General features: G+C 28.9%; 4 protein-coding genes across 5 annotated transcripts; 3 read left to right on the top strand and 1 right to left on the bottom strand.

Annotated features, from left to right (window-relative positions):
• The first annotated feature begins 496 nt into the window (after positions 1-496).
• On the top strand, positions 497-5654 carry LOC130444337 (zinc finger protein 271-like). Its single transcript, XM_056779423.1, has 2 exons — positions 497-892; positions 2841-5654. The coding sequence occupies exons 1-2, from the start codon at positions 734-736 to the stop codon at positions 4926-4928; spliced, it is 2247 nt and encodes a 748-aa protein (XP_056635401.1). The 5' UTR covers positions 497-733; the 3' UTR covers positions 4929-5654.
• A 990-nt stretch (positions 5655-6644) lies between these two features.
• LOC130443691 (clathrin light chain) lies at positions 6645-13551 on the bottom strand. 2 transcript variants are annotated; one of them, XM_056778436.1, is made up of 6 exons: positions 13096-13551; positions 12868-12948; positions 11929-11976; positions 10981-11073; positions 9525-9636; positions 6645-7236 (listed from the first exon to the last, which is right to left on the bottom strand). In XM_056778436.1, the coding sequence occupies exons 1-6, from the start codon at positions 13232-13234 to the stop codon at positions 7053-7055; spliced, it is 657 nt and encodes a 218-aa protein (XP_056634414.1). In that variant the 5' UTR covers positions 13235-13551; the 3' UTR covers positions 6645-7052. The 2 variants fall into 2 exon arrangements, with proteins under 2 accessions (XP_056634414.1, XP_056634415.1); XM_056778437.1 differs by having other exon boundaries at positions 13099-13315.
• Positions 13552-13564: 13 nt separating this feature from the next.
• Positions 13565-14545, top strand: LOC130443692 (mitochondrial import inner membrane translocase subunit Tim8). Its single transcript, XM_056778438.1, has 2 exons — positions 13565-13812; positions 14264-14545. Exons 1-2 carry the CDS (start codon positions 13699-13701, stop codon positions 14432-14434), a joined length of 285 nt encoding a protein of 94 aa, XP_056634416.1. The 5' UTR covers positions 13565-13698; the 3' UTR covers positions 14435-14545.
• Position 14546: 1 nt separating this feature from the next.
• On the top strand, positions 14547-19773 carry LOC130443689 (ATPase ASNA1 homolog). The gene is made up of 3 exons (XM_056778435.1): positions 14547-16515; positions 16574-16803; positions 17500-19773. Exons 1-3 carry the CDS (start codon positions 16397-16399, stop codon positions 18144-18146), a joined length of 996 nt encoding a protein of 331 aa, XP_056634413.1. The 5' UTR covers positions 14547-16396; the 3' UTR covers positions 18147-19773.
• The last annotated feature ends 889 nt before the right edge of the window (positions 19774-20662 follow it).

Here is a 20662-nt window from a genome sequence, read left to right on the forward strand (position 1 = left end):
AATATATTGAGGATAGGCAACATTTCATACATATTAATACTTACAATTAAGCTTAATAGGACTCGTTAAACATAAAATAATTTAAGGGTACGTTCACAATCCACCGCAGTTTACTTTGCGCCTTATTTGATAAGATTATTCGGGAGCAAGTAGAAAAAATTTTCACGTATTTCTCTTATGAAAGTGTTTATAATGAACATTATGGTTAGATAAAAAATTAAATGGATCTTAAAAAAATAGCTTCAGGATGCCAAAATTAGATCAAAAGGAACGTTCCCACCGTCTGCACCTATCGTGCAGAATTGAGTACTTCTGTTTTGGATAAACATAAACTGTGGAGTAGAAAATAATAAACCTACCCTAATGTAGGATTGATTTCACACCTGCAACATTTATACATAATAACATATAGATTTTAATATGTGGAAAGACTTAAAATTGTTTGAATCAACATTGTCAAACAACTAACTTATCAATGATTAGAGCAAATCGTTCTGTGCAGTGGACGCGCAAACGCAATACCATGATTTTTCATCATTACAATTCCAACAGAGCGATCAGTGATCTCAATTTTAGTTTTCTACAGATTTGTGATATAAATGTAGGTAGTCTAATATCTGTGATGTAGAAGTATTTAATTTGAAATTGATGTCGATGGTTTCCACATCGTTCAATTCAAATTGTATTTATAAACAAAGTAAAACTGAAAGTTTCAGTAAATACCTTAAATAAAATGGCTGAAAAAATAGAAATACGTGTAAATATTCCAACAGAAGAACTTGTTCAAAAGTGCCGCACGTGTCTTAAAAATGATGGAGTGCTTAATTTATTCTTAACGCGACATAAAGATGTGATGTTATACCAATTATTTCCAATGCTGTCTTTACCTGAAGTAAGTAATGCATTGTTTTTGCTTAATTATAATGTACATTTAAATGTGGTCATTAAAGAAATTAACGTACATTTTGGTACAGGATTTTTATCCGCAAATTGAATCTGAACTGCAAATTTTATTTACTTGGGTAGTAGTTACTCTTTGGCCATAGACAAGTTGAACTTTATATCTGGAGGAGAGTACAGCTGCTTATAATATGTTCGAAATGCATAATTGAATTTGAACAATCATTGGGTAATTATATTGATAAGATTTGATTCAAAAAACCTTCAAGTTCTTTACAATATCATTTCTCGCTTTGATTAATATTTATTAAAGTACCTACCTACCTCAACTTAATCATACTTCACAATATTTAACTGAATTAGCGTTGGTTATGATTCACGAAAAAAGTTACAACTTATGACGATTCTAATTATATTTTGAATTTAAACATTAATATAAATAGTACTTTCACAATTATTAAAACTAAAAGATGATTGATGTATCTTCCAAAAAGTTCCAAATATTGGGGTTAAATATTTAACACAAAAAATATTTTATGTGTTTCAGTTAAGGAAAGCAAACATTTACAATAGATAATCAAGGATGTTGTAAAATTTTCTTTACAAAAAAAAACAATTATAATGTTGATATAAGCAAGCATTCACTTCGAAGAAAGGAAGTAAAACAATTAATAAGTTTTTTTAACAGAGTAGATTGTTATCATTTAAATAAAATTATAATTGTCTGAATAATATTATAAAGATGTCTGTATGTGTTTGATATATAATCAACACAGCAGTTGATGTTTCTTGTATTAGAAGGACGAATTTGTTAAAATTATAGGAACTGTCTTTAGTTTATATTTTGTTTATTGATGCCTAATTCTAACAATAGAAAATAAATCTGGTTACATATTCTCGTCTTTACAAATACCCTGAACTAGAGAGATCACCTCATATATCTAATAGTAGAAGATGCAATCCTTACTTGTTATATATTACAAAAATTTTGTACAGTTGGTCTAATTAAAAGTTCACTCTTTCCAACACAGTTCTTGATAGCTTTACATATAAATTAAATATTATAGTATTAGTTCTAAATGTAATATAAAAGTCAAGATCAATACGAACTCTACAAGGTAGTCTATTTTTTCATTTCTACAAAAACATTGCTGAAAATCATGTTCCCATCTTTATTAATATAAAAGTAGTAGAAAAAAGAAATAAAAACACAAATATGGAGAAATATTGCTTTAATAATAATTAACTAGAATATCATTTAATGAGATATTTAAAATGTCATCTATATTCAATTTGGCATTATGCAAGACTTGTGAATTCCTGGTTTTATTTATTTGCTTATTTACTAATACCAGGTGTTAGGTTTCCTTTATATTATTTTTCAGTTACCCCTAAAAAGAGATCAAAATATAAAATCTCTGGAGATGATACTATTTAATTGTACTCCTTTCAAAACAAGTTCATTGCAAAACATTACATAGAATTTCCAACTACTTTTGGGTATTTAAATGAACTAGAATTTTTTATAGTATTCATTGTTAAAGGTCTTTATGTTCTATTTCTTGATTGGTTACTTGGATAGATATTTTTCCTAAATTATTGGTTAAGTTAGTTATTCTTCACAGTTTCTTTTGCTTTTCCAAAACATCTACTCATTAATATTTTCCTTCTATGACTACTATTAACTAATAGCTGTCACATATGTACTTGATTCTACAAATAATGCCTTATATTATTTATGTTTTCATATCCTCGTAACTTCGTTGCTTGAAACAATTTTTTAGTTCTAAAGGAGCAAGAAGTTAATTAGTTGGACTATTGAGAAGTATTGGGTCAATACTTTACTCTTTGAAGTCACTGCAATTTTTTATTCAGCTCAACTTATTTCTAAATATTGAGAAGTAGACAATAATTTTTATTTCTCGTTTTTTATGTTTCAGATGGATCCTACAGATTCTGGATTGCCTCAAAAAATATGTGGAATATGCGCAAAAGCAGTTTTTGAATTTTATGCATTCAAAGAACGTACATTACAGACACAAGTAATTATCGAACTTGCTGCAGGAAAGTTACGTTATTTAAATATTGAAGAGACACAAGATTCAAAAACAAACGAAACTGAGGATAGTATAATTTATGCTGATAGTGGAATTAAACAAGAAAATCAAGATTATGTAGATGATGAACAAAACATAAAGCAAGAAACTGTTAGTGATATTAACATTGTAAAACAAGAATTAGAGAATTTCGAGGATCATGGTATTATTACAAAGGTTCAAAATGGAGATACCACGAAACAAAAAAGTAGAGTAGTGGCCCAATGTCGCTTTTGTAAAAAAAAATTTAATAAATACTCGGATTACCTCAATCATAGAACAGAGGAAAAAGAAAAAAGAATTAAAGTAGATTGTCCAATTTGTCATGACAATATAATGTCGTACAGAATGGAAAATCATCTTCTAGTCCATAAGATGAAAGGACAAGTTGATTCAAAGGAAACGGAAGAATTGATAAACATCTCCAATGAACAAACTAATAAAGATGTAACAACTGATCATAATTATCTGGAGACATTGTCAAATGATTCCGATGCAATAACTGATCTAGATTATATGGAAAATTCTGAATTTGTGGATAATATGGAAATTGAGGAATCCCCTCAATATGCATGTCTATTATGTGATCTGAAATTTGAAAATAGAAGAGAATATATAAATCACCGACGAGAGGAAAAAGAAAAAAGACAAAAGAAGCCTTGTCCAATTTGTAATGAACAAATACCTTTGTTTCAAATGGAGAAACATTATTTTTTGCATGATCAAAATACTTGCAAAGATGCTAAATTAATGATAGATCCACAAAGTGATGAGCTAACTTGTAGCTGTTGTAACGGAATTTTCAATGATAAGAACGAGTTTATATTACATATGAAAAATGATTCTAACCAAAAACCAAAAATGTATCCATGTTCCATATGCAATGAAAAATTTACTTTAACCAAGCTCAGAGATCATATGACCATTCATAGTACAAATATGAAACAATATATGTGTGAGGTTTGTGGAAAACAATTTGCATATAAAACCAGTCTACGTTTTCATAAGCATTCTAAAGTAACAGAAGAATCTCTATGTGATCTGTGTGGAAAATCATTTATCTCACAATTTTCTTTAAAACTTCACAAACAAAGAGTTCATGTGGAAATGGAAGGTTTTTCTTGTGAATTTTGTGATAAACTGTTTGAAAAAAATCAACATAGAATCATCCACGAGCGACAACATACTGGTGAAAAACCTTATGAGTGTAATATTTGTGGAAAAAATTTCACTAAAAGATCTCTTCTTGAAACCCACTTAAAAGGGCATGATTCAAATATTAGAAGGTTTCAATGTAGCACATGCCACCAAATATTTTTGACCTCTGAACTACTCACTCAGCATGAAAAGGTACATAAAGCTAGTAGAAAAAAACGTACGAAAAAAGTGGAAAAGTCCAAATGCGATATGTGCAACCATCTAGTTATAGATCTAGACGGTCATAAGCAAGCTCACAATGCAGGCTTTACTTATGTCTGTGGATATTGTAATGAAGGTTTCACTAAGAGGTACGACTTGACTACTCACAAGATATCAGTTCATTTTACAAAAAGACGTATATTCAAATGTGACATTTGTGACAAATCAGTTACTACCAGCCAGATGTTAGAAAGTCATCGCAGAATTCACACGGGAGAGAAACCGTTTCAATGTGAAATCTGCAAGAAAAGTTTTACTCAAGGTAGTCATCTTCATACGCACATGAAGTGGCATTCTGGTGAAAAGAAATTTGAATGCGAATTTTGTAGAAAAAAATTCTCGTTAAAAGGAAATCTTAAGCAACACCTTAGATCACACACTGGCGACAAACCATTTACTTGTGATATATGTACTAAAGGTTTCCCTACAGGCTCTAGTTTAAGAAAACATTTAGCAATTCACAATAAATTTAAAGCTGAAAATTTGAATTTACAATTTCTTACAGAAAATTAAAATTCCTTTTGTTGTAGATGATAAGTACATGATGTAAAAGTTCAAATAAATTTAGATATGGGTTCCTGAAAATAAGTTTTGTTCAGATCTCTCCAAGAGGTGAAATAATTTGATTAAAATGATTTTTATTATTTAAAGGCTCTATATTAAGCATCAATATTTCACCCTTATATCAAGTTCATCAAGAATAATTTTTGCCGGGTGATTGAAAAGTCCATAGTATGGTTTTCGTTGCTTGAATGATAACTTAGAAACCAGTTACAATGAGATTCAGTACATTTTCACCAATACACTGTAGTTTAGTTTTTGAGTTTATCCATAGTTAAAATTCGCTAGAACTCCCTGTAGAGAGTTTTCTAATCTACCAGGTATTATACTATCTGCAATTCGACGTCTATTGTATATTTCCTTAAGTATGAATAGAGCCTTGCCGTTCAATTGATTTTTTAAGTAAGAAATTTAAAACATTTTTTCGCTCATTTTTATGGCGACACTTATGTTTTATTTGAAAGATTTGTTTTCAAATTTTTTGTTTGGTAGTGTATTTCAAATCACTATAAAATTTACTTAAATTGTTGAAAAATACGAATAAAAATAGTATTAGGTATGATTTGAACCTTTAAACAGAGTATATTTAGATAAGAGCAGATTAAAACTAGACGTTTTGTTTGAATACGTATTTTTGTATAATTAATATAGTTTAAAATATATTTTATGAAGAATTGAGTTTTTGATTTATCATTTATTCCCATAGGTCTGGGATACCAGAATGTCTTTCAAATATGACATTTCAAAACTGAATATTAAATTGAATTTTCTTGTTGGTAATTTTTTGGTTTATACTGTACATTAGGAATCATTATAAATTATTGGTTAACCAATAAAAATTCTCTGTATGAGTCCTTTTTGTCATATAAAGTTGAAAGCTCCAGACACTATCAATGTTCCATCGTCTTGCTGACTTTCAGACATTGCTTTTTCCTATTTTTTTTAATAATATTTTCATAACCAAAGAACAAAACAATACCACGAATGCAGACTGACCTAACGTATTCAGTGCTCATAACCTCACAAAATTATGGATTTAACATATATTTAATAATCCTATATGGACAGTTGGTATGGTAAAAAACGTCCCTACTTTATGGTGCAGACTATATTCATTTTCTCTCATTAGAGACACTTTATCCATGCTGCGCATGCTTCATGCGCGCAAAAGATGCGCAGACCTAACTGAAGAGCTCGGAGAAGAGAGAGAACGATATACAATTTGTTTCAGTTAGACGGAATACCTTCCATTTATAAGAACTGTCCATATAGAAGTACATGTAACACAGATGTACAAGTTGTCCCTGTAAAAGTTACCGATTGTTGACCATTGGGCAAGAGCCGCCCCTGGACTTCAGATAGTAGGGCAGAATTATTCATTCCGTCAAACCCACTACATCGATATAAGTAATCATCCATCAAAAATTTATGATGCTCGAATGTATAAATTATAAAATATACCCAAATAAGTATAAATTCTGATTTCCAAAAATCATATCCTAAAACATTGAACAGATATTGCAAAGAAATGTATTCAATTTATTGGTGTTAATTTGAAATTTTCTGTAGTCAATATTTGATTTTCAAAAATATGCCTTCCAATGGCATATACTGTCTTTGTGACAAAATAATATGAATATCAACACTTATTTAAGGAATAATAAAAACTTCAATGGTATTAGAATATATATTTGGTGACATAAGACAATACAACTAATATATTGAAATGTATCCTGCATAAATAACTTTTAAACAGTTTATTACACTATAAGACATACTATTACTTAGACAATCCATTCTATTTTATATATAGATAACTTAAGTTTAAGGGCGACGGATTCAGAATAAAACTTAATATAATCTAACCCTCATAGCATTTATAAGATAAGTGAGAATGCATTAAAACACATATAAATTAATCAAGATATACATAAATTATTGTTCTTAAATTCATATTAATTCTAACAATTGCATTAGTACATATAAAATTCAAAAGTAATAACTTATATTTGTTAATTTCAATACAACTTCTTGAATTTTTGAAATTGAATTATAGAATTACATTTATTTACATATTCAAGCTTTATTCTTAATCGGAATAGGATTCTGTTTCATTTGTAAAACTATAGAACGCATTCGAGAAATATCTTTGCTTCCTTGTTTAGCTTTAGGATTAAAATCACACAATTTTGCAATTCTTTCCCATTCTGTACCGGGTTCTAATTCATCATCTTCGGCCACAAACTGTTTTTCGGCATTCCTGAAACGATTTTAAACTTTATTATGAAACAAATAGCAGTGGAACTATAAAAAATAGAATCTGGCTCAATATGTTAATATGTTTTGTTATTCCAAAAAAAAGCAATTAATGTATCATTTACTATCAATAGAGGCAGCAAAATTTCATTTTGAGATTATTTTTGTCTAATGGTTCCCATAGGCAACATTATAATTAATTATTTCTGATGGTACTGTGGTGATATTTTTCTTATACTTGCAGGTACGTTAAATTATTGTATACTTTCTCTTCATAAATAGCGTTTACAAAATATTCTAAAATGAAAATGCTATTTTATGTTGACCATGGCTTATTTTACTTATGTTACTATATGAAGTAAATAGTCAGTAAATTCTTTGTTTAGTTTTGTTCTCAATTACATTTTTTATTTATTTATGGAACTGAATGAGCAGAACCAATTTTTGTATGGTTTTTATATGTGCTAGAGCATACCCATATCAGTTCTATCTACTCTTTTCTTCCTTACTTTTTTCTTTCAATTCCTGACAGTTGCCAAAACTTAAGTCTTCAAATGATAACTTTAGGGTTGTGCTTTTGGTGTATAATTGCTTCATATTTATTTTGTTAATTCACAGTCCACGTTAATATTAATTGGCCCATCCTATCAGTTCAATATACTTTGAGGCTGAATATTTTTATTGTTTTTAGATGGGATCATAAAGTTTTAGAAACTGGTATAATTTTCTTAAATTTTGTGATTGAAAATTAATCAATTTTTTCAATCACACTATCGTAGGGCTATCGTTTGGTGTTTATCTGTTAGTACCACCTTAAAGTAAGGCCCTGAAGAATTTCTATTATTATGCTTGAAAACAAATTTTGTATTTGATCTCTTACAACCATACGATAAAATACAAAGTTGCTGTGGTATTGCTTAGTCCAGTGTTGTAAAAAACAAGGACATAAATTTCCGAAAGATAAAACTACTGATAATTATTAACTCTTAGCTCATATTTTCCCTAATGAAACTCTATAAAATATGCATAAAATCATTCTGATTATTGAAAAACAGACAGAGCCCATCTACAAACACTAATATTTGACATTTAACAAACCTCACGCTAGACCTCAATTAGAAAAGTTACTATCACTCACTGGAATTGAAAATATTTTTTTTAACCTTAGGGTACTAGTCTTATAAAGCTTAAAGTAAACTACACTTGAAATGTTTAAGGCATAAATAAATTATGAAATAGCATATGAGCAAATAAAAAGTAAACTTTACTCTACCTACTAATCATAAAATTTATAATTACCTGGCAGCATCTCTTTAAGAAAGCATTGAAACATGAAAATGAATTAAATTTAATATGAGGTTGAAAATATTAGTGAATATTTTTGTTAGCTTGACTAGAAAATTTATAAAAAAATGTTATATCTAATGAAATGCCAAATGCCGTTAAGCACATAGGCCTTCTGATACGCCCGTCGCGTCCCACTTAACATTACTAAAGTATGATGGTTTGAACCTTTTGATGTCGTTAGGTTATCTATGAGGCGGCCCAAGTGTTTGAGCCACGCTCTTGGTCTGCAGTTTCATCCTCCTCCATGCACCAGCGGCATCTGGATCGTCCTTAATGCCCATGGTGTGGAGATGGCGTTTTAGATGACAGAGTTCGGCCACTAGTCGGATTTCCCTCATTTTTAATTGGAGCAGTTGTTTTGTAAGAGAGGCGGGTATCTCTACACATCTCCACTGAGCCCGCTTTGCGAGCAGACCGTCGATAGACGCGATAGCAACACTTTTAGATACACCAAGAATGGGTTCTGGGGCCATGGGTGAATTAGCCAATTTCAGTCTGGAGAGTCAACCCACTTCATCATTGTCCAAGTGACGAGCGCCCAAACAAGTTGGATCCTCACCAGATTTTGTAGGACTTTCTTGCACTCCAGAAGTAGCCAAGCTCATACCATTTCACCATTACGGCAACTCTGCTATATAAGATGGTAGCGTATTCCCCAAGCGAGAAAGATTCGCTTATTTTGGGGTGTGAAGCCTGCTCCGGCCAAGCTATTCATCCTGCAGCCGTCTGTATACCAGATGGCTATATTATTTATTATAGCGGGCTTGGAGTCAGCAGTCCTCTGCTCTCACTCAATGATGTGTGCCTCCAAGCCCTTATTATTACAACTGTTTTATTGATTATAGCAAGTTTGTTAATAAAGAGGTTTTGATATCTGAAAAATAAGTTGACTTGAAATACCACTAACATTTTCAAGTCGTCATTTTTTTTACTGAAATTTCTTACCTATTGGCAGCTTTTGTTTTCGCAATAGCTTCTTCATGATTTCTATACCAGTCCTCTAATTCTTTTTTTGCAATCTCTCTCAACTCCTGTTTCTTTCGCTCTTCTTCTTTATCTAAAAATAGAATTATTCTAACTGGCATTGCCTTATTATTCAGTGAGAGTAGTGGTAGTGCCTAATAAGCAGACGTCAATAGGTTCCCTATATATAAATATTCAGACCCCTAAGATTGTTAGTGCCCACAGTGGTTTTGACAGTTAATAACTTCTAAGTGAAGTCAAGTATGAATTGATTGACACAGTTATAGATCTAAACTTTTTGGAATCATCCCCATAAATCATTTTAAAAGTTCAGTATCAATGTTCCCTTGCAACCTAGGTTCACCAGATTATGAAAGAGAACAAAATTTACTATTAAGAAACTATCGCTGAATTTAGTGGAATCCACAACTAACATCTGCAAATGAAGAGAAGATTCATCATGAATTCCAATGATTTCAACTAACTTGTATTTCTATTCCAGGTTATTTTTTCAGTGCATCTGGTTCATGGCCAATTGCAGTTTTTTGTATAGCTAATTACATTTTGCTTTCTCAAGAGTTGAAACGTTAAAAAATCTTTTTGTTTACACACCAACAGACAAAATAGAAAATTAAATGAATAAATCATATATATGACGAACTAAACAAAATTTTGATTAGAGCTTTAGTTCTATCTGTACAATCCTTTCCATTCTTAATAAATAGCTGGATAAAATATCCATTGTTTTAATATTGTGGAGTGCTATGGATTCAGATAGTTCTGAATTAAAATGTCTTCTGACATATAATACTGACTCTTCCTTCTTCATTACTAATTCACGATATTGGGCTACATTATACAATTGCCTAGTGTAATTATTCAAATTCGTATTTTTATTATAATTGAATTTTCTGAAATAAAGGTGTTCTATAAAATTTTCCTGTTTTACTTTTCACCAAAATATTTTAAAAATTGACCCCCAAACCCCTCCATATTACAAATGCACAATTTCTTTTCCATCTTTTATTTCTTTTATTATCAAAGTATAACATGGTAAGTAACCTCTAGTATTTTCTTGAAAGGCTCTTCTTATAGCAGCATCAGTAATGCTTTCATACTTTTTATCATTTTGGATCTGTTTTGTTGAGTTATGTTAATAGGTTTTCCTATAATCATCGCTTGTTATAGAAAGTCATTTAGCTATTAATCTCATATCAAAATATATCTGATATATTATTATATAAAACACTGATCTTTACTGTATAACTCAATCAATAATTGAATTATGAAATGTATAAAGTTATAGATAAATTAAGGAAAATTGTATCAATCAAGTACACGCGCCAAAATATTGATTCATTGTTAGCTGGTACTTCTGCAGTTAATTTATTTAAAATCTTTAAAAACAATTGAATATTACAATGAATTATAAAATTACCTTTTTCTTCCAACCTCTTGATTTGTTCTTCTCTCCAAATTCTGATCTTTTCTGGCTCAATCCTGTCTTCTTGTCTGATGGGTGTTGGGGATACTAAAAATTATGGAAAATATTTTTAATGTAATTCGACTTATTGTATAAACTTGATACTGTTTACAAATAAACTATAATATAATTTTTTATTAATACCATTAAGTGCCTCAGATTAGCCTGGCAGATCTACAGTATATACTAATTTTAAGCACATATAAAAATTTTCCTATGGACATGCAAATAGTTTATGTTAGGCAGTTATCACTAATAGGGTTACCCGAAAAAGAAGGAAAAGGTGTATAGTAACTTAATAAGAGAATGTATTGATGGAAAAAATATAATAATTTATACAAGTAATTCAACTATGTATAAAAATAATATATATTTATTTGCCAAACAATTGTAATGCATAATAAATTTGAAACATAAACACAAAAACTGTAAAAATAGTGGTATTTAATAAAGATCATGTATATTATAAGAAACCTGTAACAAGTTAAAACAAAAAGGAGTAATTTAGAAAAAGCAGACACACTAATGGGGTCAAATTATTTCCATATATTATGACTTGATTGCTCAACAACTGCCATTAATTGATTAAATTTGTTTTTACTTAATCATATTTTTGGATCTATATAATACTAACTTACAGATGCTCCACAAAATATACATTCATTAAAACTTGCTTTCTTTGATAGGAATAAATTGTACTATCATAGTAATAGCAATATCAATTTTGCATTTATGTATCAACATTCTTTGTTTTATGAAATTATAAAAAATAGATTATGTTTATTGAAAAACTGAAATATATCTTGGTAATGAATGTATGAATTGGTAATTGTAACCAAAACAACTAGGAATTTTAGTGTAAAAAACTTTATTTCTTTGAAATAAAAGAAAAAATTTTCTTACCTCCTCTCTCTCTATATTCTCTTACAGGATCAAAATCAGCTTGGATATCTGTTGAGGAAAAAACCATGCTCTTTGAACATATAATAGACAATATAATTTTTGTGCAACTTATAAAAAATTTAACACCACCTTAAGTACACTAACAACTTGTACAATAATACATTACCCTTTATAGCATATAAATAATGTCATTATTAAGGATTTATATAGATTTTTTTAGATTCCCATGTCATTCCACAGTGTTCCATGAGAGATTTGACATAAATTTCAATGGATAGAGCCAATCTCCATATTTTCTGATGAGATTTGAGATTATGGCAGAAATAAATCGATGGGTCTATTCAAACTGTTAAGCTTAAGAGCTTGTGCTTTAAATTATGAATGTCTATAAATCAATTAACTTTAAAATCATATTGGAAATATGTTTTATGTTTTATTGGGCTTTCGCAAACCATAAAGCAATGCTATAAGCATCACCTACATAAATCTATAAAACCAAAATAAAACCATCTGCCTATTATAGAGTAATATGAGATGTCCACCTTATCAAAGTTCATATTTTTACTCAAGAACTCCATAAGATTAATAAAAAATGTATAGATGTGTAATAGACTTATGTGTAATAATTTTTGTGTTTCAATAGCTTTTATATATAAGTTAAGTAAAATTATGATATGAACCATTAATATTTCTTATAAGCCTAGCATTTGAACATATAACAATGACTAATAGAAATATAAAACATATATTGATGTAATTGTTTAGTTGATTAAATATTCATTCTTAATTAGAAACTATCATTTTAAATGATACTCTATGAAAAATTTCAATACGTTGATTAATTTCCAAAAAGCAAAAACTATATCCACCTAACATTCTAGAAACATTTTAGAACTTTAGAAATGTAAAGCAAACAGATTGAGGAAGTATTTAACATACCATTAAATTTTGGTTCGCCTAGACCATCTGGTTCACTGTTCTCTATCATCTCAAAACTGCTTGCAGAATTGGTTGGATCATCTATAGATAAAGCAAAATAAAATAATACATCCAAAGCCTGTAACTCTAAATATAGCATGCATAAAAAAGTGCAAAAAATATACATTGATCATGCTAGTGACATATAAATGAAAAATAATAACTATCTAAACGCCCCTCTGAACTCACCACCATTTAGAACAGGAGCAATAATTGCAGCTGGCTTTACTTCATCTTCAAGACCTGCTAATTCATCTTGTTCCCTTGCTAAAAATTCTGCAGCTGGATCTTCTTCGTTAGTTCCAAAGTTATCACCAAATCCTGACATTTTAATTTTTTCTGTTGTTAACGACTACCTACTTATATATCTCTCAGTAAGACTCTACTGACAGCAAAGCAAAAAGATTTGACACTGACAATCGTTTTGACATATATGTTCATTGTAACCAAATGTATGCATTTAACTAATTAAAATTATGGTTTTAGGCATGAACCAAAAACCCATAAATAGAAATATTGTGGAATAACCAATCATTTTAGTATCATAAAATTTCTAGGTGTTTTTTACAATTAATATAAGCAAAGTTCTCAAATCGCAGAGCTTTTACAAACGCTTATTCCTAGCAAACGCTTAAACATAAAAAATTGGCAGTAAAACGCAGCCTCCTTATCACATTTAACATGCGTATTCCCAAATCCCAAACTTTAACCTAAAAAACATTTAGTTTTATAATAATCAACTAAAGTCAACCCTTTCATTTCATTCAACTACTTACAAATTTTATATAGAAAATGTCTGATTCTTTTGATACATTTTCCAGTGGTTTAGATACTACAAAGGGAGCTGATAAAGAATTGCAGGAATTTTTAATGGTTGAAAAGCAAAAAGCTCAATTAAATGCACAAGTAAGTCTAGATGTAAATATTTTTTTAAGCGAAGGGGCAGTAGATTAGCAACATTAGTATGATGAAATGTATATGATAGATAAATGCTTATTTTCTTATTTTTCTAAAATGTTATTGTCTAAATATTTTTGGAATATCTAATATGTAAAAAAGTAACAATCTTAGAAATCGTTGGTTTTTGAATAAAAATTACCATAATGGAGTATTTTGAATGTATATATAATAATTTTTTTTGATAGTTTATATATATATATATATATATATATATATATATATATATATATATGTATTATTGTTCCACTTTTATTATACAAATGGTTTTGAGAGATAAATGAATTTATATTTTGAATAATATTAATACTAACAGATATAAATGTGTATTTTTGCCAGAAAATTTCTAAATATCATTTAAAATATTATATAATATAATAATTATAAAATATATTTTCAGATACATGAATTCAATGATTTTTGTTGGGAGAAGTGTGTGGACAAACCATCAAACAGATTGGACAGTAGAACTGAAACATGCTTAACCAACTGTGTCGATCGATTTATTGATGTTTCTTTGCTGATTACCAATAGATTTGCACAATTGTTACAAAAAAGTGGAGGAATGTAAAATATAATTATGTAATGTAGTATACATATTATTATTCATCATTGTCATTGGGAACTATTTTTATTGTATGATATGATAAATTAGTCACAATAAAATTTTAGTTATAATTGATTAGTAATTTCAAGATATATTCTCCTAAATCTATTCAATATACATCCCTTAGATAACAAAGATACAAAAGTATACAATTTATTGATTAGTTTAATTACAAAAGTATTGGTGTAAAATACTAAATTACAAAGTTCTTATAAAAATGTATATGATAAATTAAAGAGAAAAAAAGTACTCAGATTATGGTAAGATGGTAAGGCTAAAAAAATGACATGTAGTGTCACCAACTAGTAAAAAGTGCTCCAAAAGTTTATAGATCTGATGTTGATCTTACCCATATTTGATGAAGTCTATAACAACTTACGAGTTCCCCGTAACCCCATGGCTTGAAAATTAAAATCAGAATAAGTTTCCATAATTAGTATACCACTATTGGTACATAGTAGTGGCTCAAACATATACTTGCAAGAGGGATCTTACATTCTGCAAAAAGTTCACTTGTAACTTGTAATTAATCGATTATATTGCCCACCCCTAATCATGACACCCCATCCCCCCTCAAACTGATTTACTTTCAAGAAAAATTTTAAGGAGGCATCAAAGCTTCGGTACAATTTGAGCAAAGTGCCAAAATTAAAGGCACTCGCTTATAGAAAGTTCTGAACAAAGTTTTACTTTTTATTTATTTTTTTTTTATTTTAAATCGTGACCTGCATACCAAACTAAGAAGCTAGAACGGTGTCTACCAGTTGAATTCCTCTTTATCCCAGCTAAATAGTGGCGTGCCGATGGAGGGGACCGGACCCCTCCACCGAGCCATTAAAATAAAATAATGTTCTATAAAAAAATCAAATTTATATCTTGCAAAATAGAAATAGAATTTAATTGTAAGGTCAATTGCTAACTTATAAAAAAATTAACCACCGCTACATTGGAGGAAGGGTGATTTTTTAACATGCATGTTTTGCATCAATATTCGAACAAGTGTGTTAAAATAATGCAAAACCTACAAACGTCCTTATTTTTTTATACACACATATAACCTTCATAAACACCTCGCTAGAATTTCAGCTTAATGCTCTTATTATTTTGGTGTGAATGATTTTCTAAACACACATGTTTTTCGTCAATATTCGAATATGTTTGGTGCCATGTAATTCCAATTCTGTGTGACCCAGCCAAGTCTTGATTCTTTTCTACATACATCTAACCTCATAAACATCTCGTTAGTATTTCAGCTCAATACTCCTATTATTTTGGTGTGGATGATATTTTGAACATGCATATGTTTTTATTAATATTCAAACGTGCCACGTGTTTCCAATACGTGTAAAACCCAGCAGTTCTGATTTTTTTTACATAATTTAACTTTCATAAACATCTCTAGAATTTCAGTTCAATGCTCCTATTAATTTGGTGTGGATCAATATTCGAATATTCCGTGGACTTATGTCTCAATCCCCCAGAGCAAAATTCAGGGCACGCTACTGGAGCGAAGTATTACTTCATTAGTTGTTGCATAGTTTAATTTCATAAAAATCAAAATCTAAAAAAAAAATATGAAAATTCTAAATATTTCCGTAAATAAATTAGTTATTTAAAAAACAATATCAGTATTTGGCAATGAAATGTTTTCATCAATATCATTTATCATACTGTTTTTCATACTTGTTTAAAAATATATATTTTTTCAATAATGCCTTTTATCTAATTAATGTGAATATATATAATTTTAAATAATTATATACACAAACACCTTTACAAAACGCTATAGCAGTGTGTTAAAAACAAATTTATGAAATAGAAGATTAGTCACATTGATTGAGAAGAAAGTGACATATCACTATTTTTAATTAGAGGTTAATGTTAAAAATTTAGAATTTACTGATATATTATTGAAAACTTTTGAACATGTCTAAAGAATTAGATTACGAATCTTTGGAACCTTCATTAAAAAATGTAATTGATCAAACGACATTAAAATGGATTTTTGTTGGTGGCAAAGGTGGTGTTGGCAAAACAACTTGTAGGCAAGTTGAGTACCTTTGTATGAAGATGCCTTTTTAATTAGTAAATCTGATTTTTCAGTTGTAGTTTAGCAGTGCAACTATCAAAAGTGAGAAAAAGTGTTTTGATTTTATCTACAGATCCTGCTCATAACATATCTGATGCCTTTGATCAGAAGTTCACCAAAGTTCCCACACTTGTTAAAGGATTTAACAATTTATATGCAATGGAAATAGATCCGAATGTAGGATTTAATGAATTACCAGATGAATATTTTGATGGTGAACCCGATGCAATGAAAATGAGCAAAGGTAATTATAAAATAACATTAACAATTCTAGTTTAGAATAAGTATTGAATAGAAACTAAGAATATTGATTTAACAAATGATGAATGAGTGTGCAATGGAATTAAGAACATAAAAAATCCGAAAAAAACTACCATTAAATTATTTTTACATAATAGTACTTCAAAAATATACCAGTAAAGAGTATATGATGAGCTTAGTATATTGGAAACTGCAGTTATTATTTTTCTTGAAAATTTTCTATAAGGATATTTTACAAGAAGTTTATTGCAATTAAAATATTTTCATTTATTTTATAATTAAAGGGTGCTAATTTTCAGTTATTTCACATTCTTGATAATTTTAAGTAATGCAGCCCTTTACAAAACCCAGTTACTTGGAAATAAGGAGAGTCTGGTAAAAATTATTCTAATTTGTCTGAAAGCTGAGAATTTTTCAAAAAATTTCAAAAAACGAAGTATTCCAATTAAAAAACAGGTTTCACTTCTAGTGTAATCAGATGTCATATACCACTGGAAATGTTTCAAGTTAAATGGGATTTTAGGAAAAATCCTATATACAACTTTTCAGTAGTTTCTGATATAGATCTAATTAATTGAGGCATATCCTATATGCTGTATCAAATTTTTATTAAATATATACATACCCATTCTTGATAGCATCCAAATTTGCTCTACAGCCTACAATATTCTTTTTTTAGGGATAATTCAAGAAATTATTGGTGCATTTCCAGGTATAGATGAAGCTATGAGTTATGCAGAAGTTATGAAACTTATAAAAGGCATGAATTTTTCTGTAGTTGTCTTTGATACAGCACCAACTGGCCATACTTTACGTTTACTATCATTTCCTCAGGTAGTAGAAAAAGGACTGGGAAAATTATTAAGGCTCAAGTTGAAAGTAACACCTTTAATATCACAAATAAGTGGTCTTTTGGGTATTCCTGATTTCAGTGCTGATAATTTTTCATCAAAAATGGAAGAAATGCTAAATGTTATCAAACAAGTAAATGAGCAGTTTAAAAATCCGGATCAAACTACTTTTGTCTGTGTTTGTATAGCAGAATTTTTATCTTTATATGAAACAGAGAGGTTGGTTCAAGAATTAACAAAATGCAAAATTGATACACACAATATAATTGTTAACCAATTATTATTTAACAAAAATAATACCGATTGTAAAATGTGCGCTTCTAGATTTAAAATTCAGGAAAAATATTTAGATCAAATTAATGATTTATATGAAGATTTTCATGTTACAAAGTTACCTCTTCTGGAGAAAGAAGTTAGAGGAACTGAGAGTGTAATGAGATTTTCTGAAAATCTAATAAAACCATTTACCGGTTAGCATTTTACCTATTCCATTATTTTTATTGTGCACAACTATAAAATAGGATGTACACATTTATTGGTGGGTTATAGAAAAATATGGAGACTTGAACAACTAAAAATGTTTTGGTGGAGAGTATTTTTTATATTTCTACAGCTTCCATTTAAATGTTTTATGATGTAGCAAACTAATATTATCTCTTGTAATGTGGTAAATATATTAGTTTTACTTATTTTTTGTGGATATTACTTTTCACAATAAGAGTTTAATTAGAAACAGATATTATATGATAATAGACAAACTTTTATCCAGAAACTAATCCATACTACAGATACTAAATGTGATTTTGTCCTCATAAGAGAGTTGAGCTAGCACAATATAATGCTTAGTATATTCGACTAATTAGCTCCAGTTTGAACACTATAGTATGTAGCTGCATTGGATGTGATCGACATACAAAAAGAGAGACTAGATGTACTTTATTGCAATTGATGATTCTTTTATTTCTACCAAATCGTCCTACTTCACTACAAAAATGAATAATGTGATTGGATAAAATGGAAATAAAATCACTTCTAATATCTGGATATACCTTATTGTAATTGATGATTCTTTTGTTTCCACCAAGGCGTCCTATTTCACTACAACAAGTTTGTTCATTATCTCTTCTCATATGACTTTATATCCTTTTAATGCTTTCATTTCTTTCCAAATAGTATAGATGGTAAATTATTTCGTATGCGGCGATTCAACATTCTATTTCCAGAGATTTCTTTCCATAGATATTCTTTTTTGACTTTACCAGTGTTTCGTTAACATAGGATGTTCTTAGAAGTATCAAAACCCCACTTATCAGGAAAATTTATCAGTTTGGTGTTCGCAGGTAGCATTTTTTTTAGGTGTGCTTTGAAAACTGACTTAACAATGTGATCTAAATTTAAAGTGGATTAGATGGACATAAAATTACATCTAATACCTGTAGTTTGAATTTGTTAAAAAAATTTCTGGATAGCCTTGGATGTTTCAAAAAAACTCAGTGCTGTTGCATTAATGTGTTTGTCATCTATAATGTTCATTTTTTAACCTAAGAAACATGATTGTATATTTTCCATTCTTTATACATGATGTGCCCCTTTTCAACCACTTTACGGAATAATCTAGTCCACTAATATTAAGAGAGAAATATTTTTTGGTTTGTTATTGAAATGATTACAACAATTAAAAGGAAAAACTAGAATAATAACAATAATTATTGTAATTCACTTAGGATAACAACCAATGAAAACTGTTAACAAACAAAAATGTCAACTTGTTGAAATAATGTGACAGGAGGCATATCTAAGTAAGTTATTTTATATATTCCAAATTAAATATTTAAGTACTTTATTATAAAATATGTTAATTTTTTATATAGGTATTAGAAAAATATCGGTTTTTATTATCAGGAATTAAATTTTACCAGTTTTTTGGAGATTTGTCCACGTCCAAGATGTTTTTGTTTGTTGTATCTCTGCATATCAAAAGAGACCTATAGAAATATTTTGATGTTCAAATATTTGTTAGTTATATTTATTTAATGGTATTTTCTATTTTAATTACAATTTTAAATTATTGTGATCTGTTAATAAATATCTAATAAAATAAATGTTTCGTTTATTAATCCAAGAGATAACTATATAAGAATATACAAAAATTTACTAGCAGTAATCTGTTGAATGTGGGTCACACAGCATTGAAGGGAAATTCAAGAAATAATTGTAGAAATTAATAACATGGAATAGTGTTTTTGTTGCATATGTTATTCTGTTTCTGTATAGATAGTAGAGTGATTCATTTCCGAAAAAGCAAAATATTAATCTACATATAGAAAAAAATCTTACCAAGCTTGAGCTCTTAATGTCAATTTTAAATACTAACGATTTAAAAATAAAGTTTACCATTTCAAATGCATGTAAAAAAACTTCGTGATGAGAACCATTAGGATCTGTTAATCATATAGTTAAGTGATACAAAGTGTTATTTTACCGCCCATTAACGTATCGTCCTGAATTACCTAATTTATCGTATCATTTATATTAATGCAACTGTGACGAACCATACATTTTCTACCTAATTTCTAGTTATTATTGTATTCGTTAAGATTTATTACTTAAGCCAAGTTGAACACTGACCCAATGGGAACCAACGTCATAGATAAGTGATTCCAAGTGTCTCTTAAGATACTTAAGTTCCACTAACGCATCAAATTACTTACTTTTTTTGATATTGATGTGACTCTAATGACCATAAATATCAATTTCTATAATTAATTATAGCTTTTATATACAATAAGATTAGTATTAAAGACAACAAATACACGGATACTAGGTTCTTAATTGTTTGATATTCGTAGAGTAGGTAGTTGGATTATTGAAAATTTAATTATTTTCTTGCTTAATAGTTATACCAAAGTAGTGACTTGAATTTTTTAACTTGTGTATGTTAACCAACCAATACGATGAGACGGTTGTTGGTTATAGATTAAGAACTAATAT

This window comes from Diorhabda sublineata, chromosome 5 (genome assembly GCF_026230105.1).
Source record: "Diorhabda sublineata isolate icDioSubl1.1 chromosome 5, icDioSubl1.1, whole genome shotgun sequence".
NCBI lineage: Eukaryota > Metazoa > Arthropoda > Insecta > Coleoptera > Chrysomelidae > Diorhabda > Diorhabda sublineata.